The sequence below is a fragment of the Camelus bactrianus genome, chromosome 20, assembly GCF_048773025.1.
Source record: "Camelus bactrianus isolate YW-2024 breed Bactrian camel chromosome 20, ASM4877302v1, whole genome shotgun sequence".
Taxonomy (NCBI): Eukaryota; Metazoa; Chordata; class Mammalia; order Artiodactyla; family Camelidae; genus Camelus; species Camelus bactrianus.
This window is the reverse complement of record NC_133558.1, coordinates 32789473-32806047: the sequence shown is the minus strand read 5'-3', so window position 1 is coordinate 32806047 and position 16575 is coordinate 32789473. Positions and strand designations below refer to the sequence as shown.

At 39.3% G+C, this 16575-nt stretch overlaps 1 protein-coding gene across 1 annotated transcript; it reads left to right on the top strand.

Moving 5' to 3' along the window:
• The first annotated feature begins 6027 nt into the window (after positions 1–6027).
• Positions 6028–8547, top strand: PGK2 (phosphoglycerate kinase 2). Its single transcript, XM_010973871.2, has one exon. The coding sequence runs from the start codon at positions 6139–6141 to the stop codon at positions 7390–7392; it is 1254 nt and encodes a 417-aa protein (XP_010972173.2). The 5' UTR covers positions 6028–6138; the 3' UTR covers positions 7393–8547.
• Positions 8548–16575: the final 8028 nt, after the last annotated feature.

Below are 16575 nucleotides of genomic sequence, written 5' to 3'. Positions count from 1 at the left end.
GGTCTTTAATCCATTTTAAGTTTATTTTTGTATATGGTGTTAGAGAATGTTCTCATTTCATTCTTTTTCACATAGCTGTCCAGTTTTCCCAGCATCACTTATTGAAGAGACAGTCTTTTTCTCCATTGTATATTCTTGCCTCCTTTGCCATAGAATAATTGATCATAAGTGTGTGGGTTCATTTCTGGGCTTTCTATCCTGTTCCACTGATCTACGTGTCTGTTTAGGTGACAGAGCCGTATTATTTTGGTTGCTGTAGCTTTGTGTACACTGCATTTATGTAACACATCACATATATTTTAAATTATGTTTTGTTTGTAGTCAACTAAATGTTTGTAAGTTAAATACATACAATGTTTTCTTTATTTCTGTTTCTCAAATGTACATAGAAATTATAATGACTATATGAAATCACTTCCAATGAAGTAATATTTACATTCCAAGTAATGAGACTGGACTAATTTCACTTTGTTGTGATACATGAAACCATATGGTATATATCGTGCAAAACTTTTGAAGATGTTGAATATAATTGTTTAATGATAAAACATTATAAAATTATATAACATGGTTTTCATTATCGAGGCTGTTGTTGGCTCCATCACAACTGTGGTGAAATGTCAGCTGTGGAATGATGAAAAAGTTTGTTTTAGGAACTCTCAGTGATTGGCTGCCATCGATCACCTTCTGCTGTTTCCTATGAAAAGCTGTGAGCTCTGCCAAAAATAAAAACTCAAGCAGAAAAATGGGACTCCTGAGTATTGCAAGACAATTATGCAGGCTTGTGGTGGTGTTTTCCACTTTTGATTAAACAATTCCTTACTTCATCTTACAATAAAAATACTCTTAAAGCAAAACTTTTTAAATATTGTAAAGGTATCTTTAGAAAAATAAGTCTGTTACATGAGTTTGAACCCTCTAGCTTCTACACAGCATTTGGTTAAAATTTTAATTGTAGAGGTCACTTCTGAAATACCACTTTGAAGCAAATGTCTTTTTATAACACGATTTTCTTGTTTTATAAGGTGACTACAATTTAGTCCCTTTGAGGAAAATAAAACACCTCTTAACCTCAGCGAGACACCAATCTTCTCCTAGGATTTGTTTGAGTTGGAAATGTTTTATCTTGTTTATTTTAATGATTCTTAGTTCCCCCATTTTAATAAAATTGAAGTTCCCATCTAAGTCTTTACACCATAGGTTTGTTCTATGCAGGGCTGCCTTCAATCAATAACTGATAACAAGATTGGTCATTTGTATGCAAAAGTCCTATAAGAATATCTCTTTGAGACATGGGCAATTTAGCCATTTAATGTTGGCCATATGTTTACTTGCTGTCCTTTGCATTTACTAACCAAACAACAGTCCGTATTTTAAAAACAAAAATTGTGCCAACTAAATTGTGCCTAGTATTTGTAAAACAGGAGTAAGTTATAGGAAAGGACAGATAAACAGGGAAGTCAACAGAAAAGTAGGCAGATGAAGTAGGAGATTAACAGGTATGCATTGCTCATATAACTGCAATGTATTGCATAATTTTTTAGCTTTTGGAAACTAGTTCTACAATGACTAACATATTATAAGCACATAAGTATCCCTTCTTTATCTTTAAGAACAATCCCAAGTGCTCATTAAAAATATTTAGAATGCAAAAAAATTTTAGAAATGTGTAATAGTTTTGAAAGGGAGATTACTTCATAAAAAGTAAGCATACTATTTACTGAGATAGTAATCTATTGGGGTTATAAAACAAGTGATTAAATTAACTTATTTTAGTATAGGTTTTGTCACCTCAACATACAGAACACTGTACATTTCATAGTGAAATGTGTATTTCCTGTATATTGTCAACAGAAAAAATTAAATGAAACTAAACTGAACAAAAAAATTTAAATGACTTCTTAGTAAACAGTAGGTTACATCCATATCTTGTGACTTACTTCAAAGGCTTTTTTTAATGTCTCCAAAATTTACTAACCTGTATTGAGCTCTTCCTCCCATTGAGTTATTACTACTATGGGAAATACACCCAGTTGAGCAGTGATTGAAAGACTTGCTAGATTTATGAGCAGATGGCAGTTGCCAGGAGCTGGGTGAGGAGGGCAAAGGGGAGATACTAGTCAATGGGAACAAAGGGTCAGTTACACAAAGAAGTCCTAGAGACGTACTGTACACCATCGTGCCAGTAGCTAACAACACCGTGCTGCAGACTTAAAAATTCACTAAGAGGATAGATAGATACGTTGTGTTCTAATCACATACAAAATAATCATAAAGAGGGTGGTAGGGAACTTTGGAGACCATGGCCATGCTTACAGCATAGACTGTGGTGATGGTCACACGAGTGTATACTCATCTCCCAACTCATCAAGTTGTGTACATCAAATATGTACAGCTTTTTGGATGTCAATCATACCTCAATAAAGTGGTTTAAAAAAAAGAAAGGAAAGGATCAGGGTCAGGGGAGAAGACTTTCTGGAGAAGCAGTTAGGGAATGGATATCTGCACAAAAAAAGTCTGAAAAATCTTCTGGGCAGGAAAAACAGCAGGATAGCATCGTCTACACACCTATGTAAACACAGGTAAGTATTTGCTACAATAAAACACACATTTCAGGTTGACCTAGGCATGCAGAGACTTGAGTAAAAGTGGTGAATGTGGCAGGGATACCTCCCCTTCTGGGTCCCAGTCACACGCTGTTTAGACTTTTCTCCCATAACCACGACTACTGAACATCACACTCACCCCTAAAAAAAACGTTAAAAAAAAAAAGTTCTGTTCTTCACTGTCAACTTCTTCTGATGATATTATAATGAGAAGTCAGGTTTTTCAATATATTGGCTGATAAAGCATGATGACTTAGGAGTAAATGTTAGTGTTTTAGTAGACTTCATCTAGTAAAATATGTCATCAATTGTATTGTATATGCCACTAAAAATAAAAAAGGAAAACATAAATACTATGAAATGTCCTCAATGCCAGATCCTGGTTTCAAAGCAGTTAAATTGTACCAAAAAAAAAAAAAAAAAAAAAAGCAAAGAGTATCTGAAATGTGCCTGATGTTATAGCAAGTGTTTAAAATAGTACCAGGAGTCTTGTAAAAACAATTCAATTAAGACATGTGTTAAGCATAAGAAGGAAGAGAAATGATTTAATTATTTAGAGGTTAAATGATCACTTGTCATTCGTATGTTGCTTCTTTTGAGTTTTCTGTTTATATGAAGAAAGTAATTTTCCAAATGTATGTAGACCAAGGAATGCAGGTTGCGTAATTACAGAAACCTTTCCAAAAATAAACGCTGCCATGGTGCAGTGGATTTGACAGGCAGAGTCAAGTTTCGTTGTAGAGAGAAGTTTAGAAAGTAAGTTTTGGGGATTAGAGATGAGAAGCATCACATAAGATATAAGGAGGGAGGTGGCAGCGAGGTCCCCCCTTGTGTGTCCCCTACACACACTGGCTAGAATCCTCTCCCAGACAAACAACTATGAACCTCGATTCTTGCCTCTAAAATGTAAACCCCCTGCTGTGCCCTAACATCGACCACAAATAAAACATGGAAAATTCAAGTGTTTCAAGGTACAGTCTATTGAAGCATGGTAACCTTGGAGTGAGTGAATGTCATCAGCCCACTGAATTATATCTCATCCAAGATACACTGTTGTATAAGCCACTAATGAGAAAAAATAAATCTATGACATGCTATCAATGGCAGAACCATGCTGGTTTAAAAGAAGTTAAATGATGAAAAAATAAAATGTGTCTAAGTATTAATAAAATCTATCCATTTCTTGGTACGCATTTTCTGCTATTCATTTATAGTGGAATGAATACGCATCATTAGCAAAACTTGACTTTCCCTAATCAGCCTAAGAAAATGATTGGTTCAGTCTTCACTTATTACTGTTTCTTTCTCTCCCTTTTGACTACTCCAGAAATAGACCTCATGCCTGGTGCTCCAAAGTGACATTTACGTACATATTTATCTACATTTAAGACATTTAGGTATAGTTCTTTTGGGGTGTGTTTTTTTTAATCTTTGGCCTTGCCAAATGGAAATCTCTTTTCCAAAGTTACTTTAGTCATCTTTTCCCCCCAGTCATCTTCAGTGATGTCATATATTGTAACATGTCATATAATCAGTGATGTCATATATTATAATATACAATCTATCATCATATATTGTAATATAATATAGACATCTGTCAGAGTCTGCATTCCATCCTGAGATTCCTCAGCATCCTGGTTCATTTTTTAATTTCCATTTATTAAAGTGTAGCTTCTATGATACACAATTCCACAGATTTTGACAAGTGCACAAAATCTTACATTCATCAGTCCAGTGCCATAATACGAAAGTGATATACTAAAAATCTCCCTTTGCACACCCATAAGTTGATCACCTCCACTTTCCCCTAACATTTGACAACCACTGATATGTTTTCCAAACTTTTAGTTTCACCTTTTCTCAAAAGCCGTATGAATGGAATTATACTGTCTCTACAAACATTTGTGCCTGGCTTCTTTAAGTTAGCAAAATTGATTCAAGTTGCATTCATGACTTTATGTTGGCAAATATCTTATTTCTCTTTACTTTGGGGCATTCCATTGGATGGATGTAACCATAGTTGTATGGATGTCATCAGTTGAAGAAAATCTTTTGGGGGCAATGGTGAATGAAGTTCCTTTAAACACCTGCATACAGAATTCTGAAGGAATGCAAGTCTTCTGTGGACTTGGATAAACACTTGGGAGTAACATTTGTAGCTCATGTCATATACCTATGTTTACATTTACAAGAAACTGCCAGACTGGGTTCCAAGCAGCTGCAGCATCCTTCATTCTCAAAAGCAACAAATGAGACTTTCTATTGCTATACATCTTTGACAGCATTTGTTATTGTCAGTATTTTGGAACTTAGCCATTATAAGAATGCAGAGATGTCACTGTAAAAAAAAAAAAATCTCTAGGAGTGGAATTCCTGGGTGTGACGGTAACTCCATGTTTAGTATTTTGAGGAAATATCAGACTGTTTTCTAAAGTGACCGTGCCAACAATATGTGAGGGTCCCGATTTCTCCAAATCCTAGTCAACACTTGTTATTGCCTGTTTTTTGTATTATTACAACCATCCTCTGATACATTTTTGCCCAAGCCTTCAGGCTGCCTATTTAGTTCATTCAACTTACAGAAACTGGCCTAATAACGAATTGTTCAGCCATATATTCTTTGTCCAAAAATAAAATCCTTCAGTCATTTTCTATTCAAACAGATATTTTCATCTTCACAAAACCATGCCTCCTTTGAGCTAAATTTAAAAGTTACGCAGGTAGTGAAACAGAGAGAAAGATAAAAAACATCCTAGTCTGAAAGAAACATCTCCATTACCTTGAGTGCCTTACTGATACGATACTCTCCTGGCTCTGATCTCATTGGATTCTTCTAAAGAAGCCACCAAACATGGTAGTCTGAGAATGGAAGAAGCAGGGTAATGAAAACCCTACCCTAGACTATATACCTAAAGCAAAGGCTAACACAAGCCATGCTCCTGACAGAAATATCTGTCCAGACGAGGAAAAAACAAAAAACACAGAAGCATACTACGTTGTCTTGAATAAACAAGGTTTCATAGACCCATTATTTCCAATTTTTTCTTTTATTTGGCAATGCACCATGGTTTTTATAGCTCAATATAATTAGGATTTGCCATGGGTGAGGGGGGTATGCTTTTTTGTTTGTTTTTGTTTTTTGAGAATAAAAGCAAGTGATCAAAGAGATGTGGAGAAGAACCAGCAGGAGGATTAGACCTCAGGATTGTTCTTATTCCAGGATTTCTTCACCTCTTCAACTGCCACCCCACGCCGCCAGTTACCCCTGGGCTCACCTTCAAAGCGGGCTGTTAGAATCTGCACCACGCAACACGCTCCGAATCCAGATTGGCAGGCCCATTGACCAATCGCAGAGCCAGGTTTCCTTTCCCCAGTCCGACGCTGCGGCGTTGGGAGACTCAGTGCTGGGGGGAAAGGGGGGGGGCCAAAGGGAAGGGCGTTAAAACCACCACCCACACAGCATCCCAGCAGCAGTAAAGCGGCTCTCCTCAACATCGGTCTCTATGCATTAGCCTGTCTTCATATTGCCAAGATGTCTCTTTCTAGGAAGTTAACGTTGGACAAACTGGATGTTAAAGGGAAACGAGTCATCATGAGAGTAGACTTCAACGTGCCCATGAAGAAGAACCAGATTACAAACAACCAAAGAATCAAGGCTTCCCTCCCAAGCATCAAATACTGCCTGGATAATGGAGCCAGGTCAGTAGTTCTTATGAGTCATTTAGGTAGACCTGATGGTGTTGCGATGCCTGACAAGTACTCCTTGGAGCCCGTTGCTGCTGAGCTCAAATCCTTGCTGGGCAGGGACGTTCTGTTCCTGAAGGACTGTGTAGGCCCGGAAGTGGAGAAGGCTTGTGCCAGCCCAGCAACTGGCTCAGTCATCCTGCTGGAGAACCTGCGCTTTCATGTGGAAGAAGAAGGGAAGGGCCAAGACCCTTCTGGAAATAAGCTTAAAGCAGAGCCAGATAAAATAGAAACCTTCCGGACCTCACTCTCCAAGCTAGGGGATGTGTATGTCAACGACGCTTTTGGCACGGCCCACCGAGCCCACAGTTCCATGGTGGGAGTGAATTTGCCCCAGAAGGCTTCTGGATTCCTGATGAAAAAGGAGCTGGATTACTTTGCCAAAGCCTTGGAAAACCCAGAGAGACCCTTTCTGGCTATACTTGGTGGCGCCAAAGTGGCAGACAAGATCCAACTCATCAGAAACATGCTGGACAAGGTCAATGAGATGATTATTGGTGGCGGAATGGCTTACACCTTCCTGAAGGTACTTAACAACATGGAGATCGGTGCTTCCCTATTCGATGAAGAGGGAGCCAAGATTGTCAAAGATATCATGGCCAAAGCTGAGAAGAACAGTGTGAACATTACCTTTCCTGTTGACTTTATCACTGCCGACAAGTTTGAGGAGAACGCTAAGGTTGGCCAAGCCACGGTGGCATCAGGTATACCTGCCAGCTGGATGGCTTTGGACTGCGGTCCTGAGACCAACAAGAAGTATGCTCAGGTTGTGGCCCAAGCCAAGCTGATTGTGTGGAACGGACCTTTAGGGGTATTTGAATGGGATGCTTTTGCTAAGGGAACCAAAGCCCTCATGGATGAAATTGTGAAAGCCACTTCCAAGGGCTGTGTCACCATCATAGGAGGTGGAGACACGGCTACTTGCTGTGCCAAATGGAACACGGAAGATAAAGTCAGTCACGTGAGCACTGGGGGAGGTGCCAGTCTAGAGCTGCTGGAAGGCAAAGTCCTTCCCGGAGTGGAGGCCCTCAGCAGCCTGTAGCTGACCAAGTGCCCCTTCCTAGTGTTAGAGAACAGAGGTCCACAGACTTTGAGTCAACTTAGTGCTTCCACATCTCAACTTGATCTTTGTTAAAATCTACCCCTAAATCAAGACCTGGGCAATGACCAAGGGATGGGCCACCAGGAACTCGGAGCATCAGCATAGCAATGCAGTTCATTTTAGTCCTGGGGTCATACATTTGCCTGTTCTCGTCATGATCTCATTTGAACTTCACCATTGTAATGTGATGGTAGAAAGTGAGTTGCCTATTAAAATGAGTTGAATAAGCTGATTCTCTCTCTCTCTCTTTTAATTTTACACCAGCTTTATTATTGTTTCACTACTTGAAACATGGAAACAAGGCAAAACAAAATTGTTGCGAAAGGGTGGGGTAGAAACTGACGCATTATTACACAATGAAAGTGCCCAAGTACGCTGAGAAAGATAACTACATTTAAGAACTCACAGGTACCATGAAAGCTCTGCAAAGAGGAAAATTTTAGTAAGTTAAGAAAGAAGAGAAATAAAAGATACTTATTAAGCCTGGGAAGTGAAAAAAAAAAAGGAAAGAAATGAAATTCATGGAAGAAATTATTTCTGTGGGTGTGGATATACAAGAATACACACATGTGTCTGTTAGAAAGGGAGCCACAAATTAAATCCAGGTTTCAAACAAAGTAATTGCTTTATTTTTAAAGCAGATATTTAATAAATAGATAATGTAACTGTTAAATCTTAAAAGTGGGTTTTTGAGATAAATTAAAAAACATATACATAGTTTACTCATGGGAAAAATAGACATATAAAAACTCTTCCATATTATATAATAAAATAATAAAATACTAAGAAATGTAAAAGAGATGAAAGCTCTTATTGGAGAAGATTTTGCCAAATTCTGTAGACGAAGAGCTGGTCTAGGGCAATGCTGTTAATAAAGAGTGAAAATGAGTAATTCATGCCAGCTGTGACAGCCTATGTCTCATAGCCCCAGATCCATTCTGTGTGTGCAGCATCCCGAATAATATAGTTGAAAATTTTATTCTTAATACACCTGAAACTTTAGCATATTTCTAAGGACGATATTAATAATGCCACGGTCATCCTAGGCAGGATGTGGGAGTTAAGGCACAGACTTACACAAGAAAAACCAAAATTCCAGTTAAACGAGAAAAAACAAAATTCCAGCAGTTGAAACAAGACTGGAGCATATTACTCTTTGCATAAAAGTCTAGGGCAAATAGGCGTCCTCTTCTCCATGAAGTCATCTAAGCAACCAAACTTGTGAAACACAGTTACTCTCAATAAGGCGGGGGTGGGGGTCCATGTGTCTGCAGTGTCTGTCGGAGTTTTTATTATATGATAGACAGCCCAAAGGGGAAGTTAGTACAAGGCGATGTATTCCTTTTAAATAGAGGACCCAAAAGGTTCAGGAATTTTTTTCACTTGTTCTGCTGGCTATAAGTTGTATGATAAATCCTTTCCGCCAAAGGAGACTTGGAAATGTATTCTCTCTAGCTGGATACCTTGTATTCAACTAAAAATCAATAGATTCTATTACTAAGAGGAAGTCAGTGGTGGGTAAATACTGGGGGGGGGGGGAGTCATGGTTTCTGACAGCCTGGCACTCTGGCCGCCCAACTATCCGTGTACAAGTATCTGTGTGTCCTTCTTCCTGTATAGAGAAAACATGGCTTCTCCAAGAGGTACAACTGAATGTCTTGTTCCATGACTGCATCCCACTCAAAACTGAGTATCTCTGGGTGATGCGCAATTTCTTCTATGTGATCCAGTGGGGAGTCCAACAGTCCAGTGAGCCAAAAAAGAAAAAAAAATAGTCATTTATTTTTCTCATGCCTCCAAAACCCCTCTCCAGACACACCCAATATACTATGGTGGAAAAGAAATAGAATAACTCCAATAAAAATCCTCACCTCAAAAATTCATCAGTTCATTACTATTGTAAAATAAATCATGCTGGATTAAGATTTTGAGAACTCATTGACCTGATGGTAGAAGAATTTCCTTGGTTAGATTCTGATTTTCTTCTTTGAGAGGAAGTTTCTTACTCGTTGTCCTTTTTTGGCCCACGCTTGGCCATCTGGGAAAGTCTCTGGTTTCCTGACCTTCCGTGCCCTCTTCTGAAGCAGGCGTTGGAGAGCTGGGCCACATTAGGCCATGGTGTAGCCTCCCCAGCTCCCCCCTTGCTGGTGCAGATTAAGAAACCAAGGATCTCTTTATATATCACACGATTAAAAGCCTCTGAAGTCCAGACTAGTGATTTTTCAAGAATCAAGATTTCCAGTCTATTAAATTCCATGTGAAAGAATTTCACCCCAAGATCTCTTCTAGCTATAGTTCTCCATCCTTTGACTCTGTTTTTTTACATTTTTTTAATTGAGTGATAGTCATTTTACAATGTTGTGTCAAATTCCAGTGTAGAGCACAATTTTTCAGTTATTCCATCTTTTGACTCTTGCTTTTAATTAACTGGTGACTTTGCCGGGTGCACTTTCCTCTCCCTCCTTTAAAGAGTGATGAACGGCCTCCTCTGAGTATAAACTGAGCACGCCGCCGGCTCCTGGGCTCCAACATGCCTCCCACCAGGCAAGTAAATCTCCACTCTCCCTGGACCCGCGGCCTCACCTCGGCTCCTCCTGCTCTACCGGTTGCTCCTGCAAAGTCTCCAGATGCACCTCCCGCGAGAAGCGCTGCTGGTCCTGCTGCCCTGGGGGCGGGGCCGAGTGTGCCCAGGGCTGTGTCTGCGAAGGGGCGTCAGAAAAGCGCAGCTGCTGCACCGGAAGTCCGGCCCGGGCGGGGCAGGCGGCGGGGGTGGGGGGTGCCTGCCCCAGATGTAGATGAAGGAATGTGGGCAAACCCGCATTTTTTTGAGGGGGGAGGTAATTTGGCTTATTTATTTATCTATTTATTTGTCTCTTTCTTTTTAACAGGGATACTGGGGATTGAACTCAGGACCTCAACCTCATGCGTGCTAACCACACACCCTACCGATGAGCTATACACCCTTCTCTCTCTCTCTTTTTTTTTTTTTTTTTTTGTAAAAGTGCAATTTTTAATCTAACCCTGACCAGACAGCTACATTCCCTTTTCTAAGAAATACGTAAATGATAATAAAAGTTGTTGACACTAAAGCAAAAAAGAAAAGAAAAGCAAATGCAGGCAGGGGCGGGAAGACAACATCTGTAATCATGTCTCTTTGTCTGTGGCCTTCTCATTTCTTCGTCTGAAAAGTCCGAACGGAGGGCCTTTGAGCAAAACCGTGAGAGAGAGCCTCCCTCCAGCTCTCTGCGGTGCTGAGGCAGCTGGCTTTCTCAGCTCTGCTCTCAGGGCTTCCTGGCCTCCCTCACCTTGCCTGGTCTGTTAGCCAATTCAGGATGCAGGCATCAGGCAGATTGCCGGATTTCCTGGCTGTGCTCATTTTTTGCTTAAAACCACATGTAACCACCAAATGCATAGTGACATTCTGCCTCTTTCTAATCACTTTCCCTACACTGTCGCTACACTTGCTCTGCAGGAATGTGTTCTGTCTCCTCGGTACCACAGGCAGCAGTTTTGCCGAACGCCCCAGCAGAAAAAGGACCCCTACTGCCAGCCCTTCACGTTGCTTTCCTCACTTCCCCTCCCTGACCCCTACATGAATGCTGTATTTTATGGGTTTTATTAAGGCAGGGTCCCACTTCCAGGTAACAATTTCTAACCCAGTTGGTCTATAGACTAGGGGTTCTAAACAGGGGACAGTTTCTCCCCATAGGGGACATTTGCCAAAGAATGAGACATTTTTGTTTGTCGCAGCCGGGACAGGTGGCAGTGCTGTGGGCATCCTGCAACCAAGGATGCTACAAAAAAAAAAAAATCCTACAATATGCAGGACAACCCTCACAACAAAGAAGTCTCCAGCCCACAGTGTCAACATGGGAATTCATTTGCTTCTCCTGCGACCTTCCCCAGTCATTATGGGTAAGTAGCCATCTGTCCTTGAGCTCACCCAAGGACTCAGGTTCCGCTGTCTTCTGCACTTGGCTTCCATCTCTAGGAGTGGGAAGACCAATTCAGCTGTTAGTATTTTCCATTTAACTGGACAGGGAAAGAGGAATCCAGAGCGAGCATCATGTCTTTAAGGAAAAGAAGTGAAATCACATGTATCAATTTTGCTTACATCCCTTTGTCCTGAACTTAGTAATATGATCATCTCTAGCTTATAAGGAACAAGGACAGTGTACTCTCTGGCCGAGCGATCATAGGACCGATTAAAACCATTACTAAGAGGAAGAATAATAAAAAGGTTGATTTATGACAACATCAAAAAGAGGAAACTATTAAAGTTTTACTGTATGAGGAAGATCCAGGGAGGTCATGCTTTTATACATGAGTTACCCAAAAGTAAAGAATAACAGAGAACCAGCTTCACGGGGGGAGAAAAATGAAAGGAGTTAACAGAAGTTAAGGCAATTATATGAGGGTTGAAAATAAGCCAGCAAAAATTATAAAAAGAGATACATGCAAATTGAAACCACAGCAAGATACCACCTGACACCTGTCAGAACAACAATTATCAGAAAGACGAGAAACAAGTATTGATGAAGATGTGGAGAAAAGGGATCCTTGTTTATTGCTGGTGGGAATGTAAACTGGTGTAGCCACTATGGAAAACAGTATTGGAGGTGCCTCAAAAAACTGAAAATAGAACTACCATATGACCCAACAATTCCACTTCTGAGTATTTATGCCAAGAAAATGAAGAGGAGTAATTTGAAGATAGATAGATAGATAGATAGATAGATAGATAGATAGATAGATAGACAGATAGATAGATATCCCCCACTGTAATCATTGCAGCATTATTTACAATAGGCAAGATACTGACAGAACCCAAGTGTCCATCAATAGATGACTGGATAAAGAAGATGTGACATACAGATATAGATAGACAGATATACAGGATGGATGGATGGATGGATGGATAGATAGACATTTAGATAGATAGATAGATAGATAGATAGATAGATAGATAGATAGATAGATAGATAGATAGATAGATACACACATACATATATAATGGAATACTCCTCAGCCGTAACAAAGAATGAAATCTTGCCATTTGCAACAACATGGATGAACCTAGAAGGTGTTTTATACTAAGTGAAATAAGTCAGACAGAGAAAGCCAAATGTTGTATGATTTTAGTCATATGTGGAATCTAAGAAATAAAACAAATGAACAAACAAAGCAGAAACAGACTCATAGATACAGAGAACAAACCAGTGGTTGACGGAAGGGAGGGGTTTGAGAGACTGATAAAAGAGGTGAAGGGGATTTAGAGGTACAGACTTCCAGCTACAAAATTAATAAGTGACAGGAATGTAATGGCTGCAAAGGGAATGCAGTCAATAATATAGTACATTGAACTGAGCTGGAATCCCATGATTGCCCCAGATGTTTTCTCTGATGGAAATATGGAAAACTTTCTCTTATGGAAATAAATCACTATACGTCCAAATATTCATAGTAATTTTTCCTTGATTAAAACTATAGGCCAAAAAAATTTTTTTTCAGTAGGAATGAAAACCACTGGGTTCGTTTTTGTTTTTACTTTGTTTTTTCGGTTGTTGTTGGTTTTGTTTCTAGTTCTGATAAACATTCATTATTTTGTCTTAGAATAACAAAATATACTTAAAGCTAAATCTAAATGGAAGGGAAGGAAAAGGGGAAATATGGTTATATTAGGGTTCATGGAGTACTAGCAAATAACGGTGATGGATTTTCACCGGTTCTTCTAAAGCAATTTGAATTTATGGCAGCAATAGCTTTCAAGCGTTTCTTCCAGGTTTCCTTGAGGCTATACTGAGGCACAGACAGGCAAACTGAGAGAGTAGATTTGACCCACTGCCTACAAAACCAATTACATAAAAGCCAGCACCACCCAGCACCTCACTTTCAGAAGAACATTGCGTTTGCTCTAAGGCTCTACCATCTTGTAATTCTTAAAAACTTTGAACATGGGGCCCACCACTTTTATCTTGCACTGAACCTCTGCTTCCCAAAATTAGGTACCCAATCCTGCAGAAGGCTTCCCCACTAAGGCCAGAGTTGAGGAGATTATGAAGTTAAGTCTTTGATTTTTCTCTTTGGATGCCCTCAGTTTTCTCTAGCTTTTCAGAATCATATAGAAGCCCCCCTGAAGACTCTGAAGAATTAAAGCTCATAAAATGTTTCAGAAGCTGCAACCTCCACCATCTGAACACAAATCTTGTTTGGAAACAAATCTCTACCCAAATATGGCCTATGAATGCGTAGGTATTTCAATGCACACACACACACACGCACACACACAAATCAATTTTAACTTTCATAAAGGCTCCACTCTTACATTAAAATGTGTTCCCGTGGTTCCTGGCTATCTTCACCACAAAAGGAAGATAAGAGAGCTTAAAGAGAACGTGCTGCCCTTCAGTCTCCCCAAGATGGGCCACCGTCCTGTATCGTGATCATTCTTCATTCTCTCTGAGGATCCTAACATTGTCCAGAGGTGAGCAGAACAGGTAGTTGATGGAGATTATTTCTGTCAAAAATCCTAAATTCTGTAATTGTTAGAGGTGTTTTTTCCTCTGAAAACATACATAATTCTTTTGGAAAGCAACGGGCATAAGTTAAATGTTATTTATAGTGGTCAAATAGAAAATTACATTTTTAGGAAAGCAAAAATGACCTAAAAAGATTAAAAGCTGTTTTTTAAAGGAAGCAGTTACATTTGCTTGAAGCATTTAATATGGGTTTTCTTATATATTCAGAAAAACTTGGAATTATTTAGGCACTCTGATGTCTTTGGAAGAAGCATGATTTTTGTCAGTTTGAGTCTGTGAAACAAGAGAAAAGAAAAAAGTATAATCATTGCAGGTGAATGGACTATACTTGTGGCCGGCCCCATGAACTCAGGGACTGAAGGGGGTCAGGAAGGGAAGATGGAGACAATGGGAAGAGGTCAGGAGGAGATCAGAAATAATCTAGGAGACAGAAAAATTTGCAGACTTTGTTGACTGGTCAGACAGAGATGAATAAGCAAGCATGGACGGTGATGGAGAAAAATTTTGATCAATAAAATGAAGGTGATAGGATGAAAAGTATTTTAGTATTCCGTATTTTAAGAAGCTTGCATACATTAACTGGCTTTAAATTAGATAAACAAGTAATTGCTCAGAAAATCTTCAGGTCGTAGAACAAGCCATGAGCAAATGAAGACTGTAGGTGCACAGAAGAGAGATGATTATGTCTTACTAGGGAGAAGAAGGCAGCATAGATTTGCCCAGTGAGAAATGCCTAGTTATAAATTCTCAGAATCTTCGGATTAAGAATACTTACACCAAACAGACTAAAAGCCTCAAGACGCAGGCTGTAAAACAAAGTTCTCAACGTGTTCCTCCCAGGCCAGCAGCAGCAACACCCAGGAACTTGTTAGAAATGCAGTTTGCTGAGCCATGCACCAGACCTGCTGAATCACAAACCCGGGGTTGAACCCAGCAATCTTTTAAGAACTCTCCAGTGTTTCTGTTTCAACTTTTCTGAGAACCACTGGTACAGAATAAAGATCCCTTTAAGAGGAAACAGAAGTTAGTTCTACTGACAAGTCGTGACAATATCTTGATGTTTTAACTGAGGCAAACCATTTCACGTCTCTGAGCGTCTGTATCTGAAAAGTGATATATTATCCTTATGTTATCTGCGGTTCCTACCAGTTCCCAAATGTTACGGCTCTGAAACCCTAAATGGTATACTTGAAACTACTGTTTGAAATTTTCACCTAGGTCTCTTGACAAATAGAGGGAAATGGCCAAAAGCTAATAAACACCTAACATAGGGGTCTAAGCTGAAAAACGGAAAAAACATCAGAACTTTGGCTCTCCGATACAAATTTGTTAGCAATTTGACTCTTACTTTGTATATATGAAAGCAAATTTCCCCCAAACTACAGTGTCTGAGAACTTAAAGAAGTACAAATAGAATAAAATATAGTGAAATATATTCAGTTACTCTTTGCCTTACCAGAGTTATTTAGATAAAAAGAAGGTGGGTCCAAAGTTCATGCCTGTAGGAAAAAACTGATCGTTCAGAAGACACGTGTACATTCTAAAGCTTGGTTTGTTTTGGTTCGCTTGTGTGTTTTTGCTGGTTGTTTAAGCTGTGATTCGGTTGCTCATGCAGACAGTAAAAATAAAGTAGAAAGAGGCTTCATTTTCATTGTGTGCTCTCTTATGTAGTTTAAATTGGTGCGTTGACCCTCCTTTCACTTAGGAAAAATCATCTACAGTTGAGAAAAAAATGGACTTAACTGGATAGGCTCAAATATTACCCCTGGAAGAAGACTTACTTTAACTTTCCCTTGCCCAATCCACACATCCAGACAAAGGAACCGCACCTTTGCGGCTTTTAGTTCCCTGTTCTTTATGCAAATTTCTTGCTTGACTCTTTAAGATTATTGGGACTTTGTTTGTTTGTTTATGTATCCATCTCTTCCTCATTAAAGATCAGAGACCCCATCTTACTCAAAGGCTCTACTCCAGGGCTTAGCACAGTATTTAGTACATAGAAGGGTTTTTTGATGATGTTGTATTTTACAAATTGAAAATATAGCTCACGTGATATTCTAAACTAATGGTAAAATGCAAGTTGCACAAGGAGAGCAGAAATGTAACAATGTCCCCGGTGCCACAGAACAGGAACTTCATTCTCACAATCAGGAAGTTTCTTTCAAAAGAAACTGAATATTCCACTTCACATAGTGTATACTACAGAAAAGAAAGCAAGCTGACTAGCATACAGTATGATCAATGACTAGAGAAAAACAGAAAGCTGACTCCATATATAACCAATGAAAACTCATTATGGAAAGTCACAAGAAGTTGAAAATAAATAATATAGAGTCTACAGATTTTATCAGAGGGTAGATGTATGCACCCTTAATTTCTTGTTTACAAAATGGAAATGATACTATGCTGTGTGTGTGTGTGTGTGTGTGAAGACCATAAGAGACAATATTTCTAAGGCACTCACCACAGTGTTTGGCAGAAAGTTCTAAATATGTAAGCACTTATACCATTAATAGTAGAATACTTTCTCTGTTCTACCCCTCAGGGTTAAGAACATTTTCACAAGGTCAGAGTTCCCTTGGAA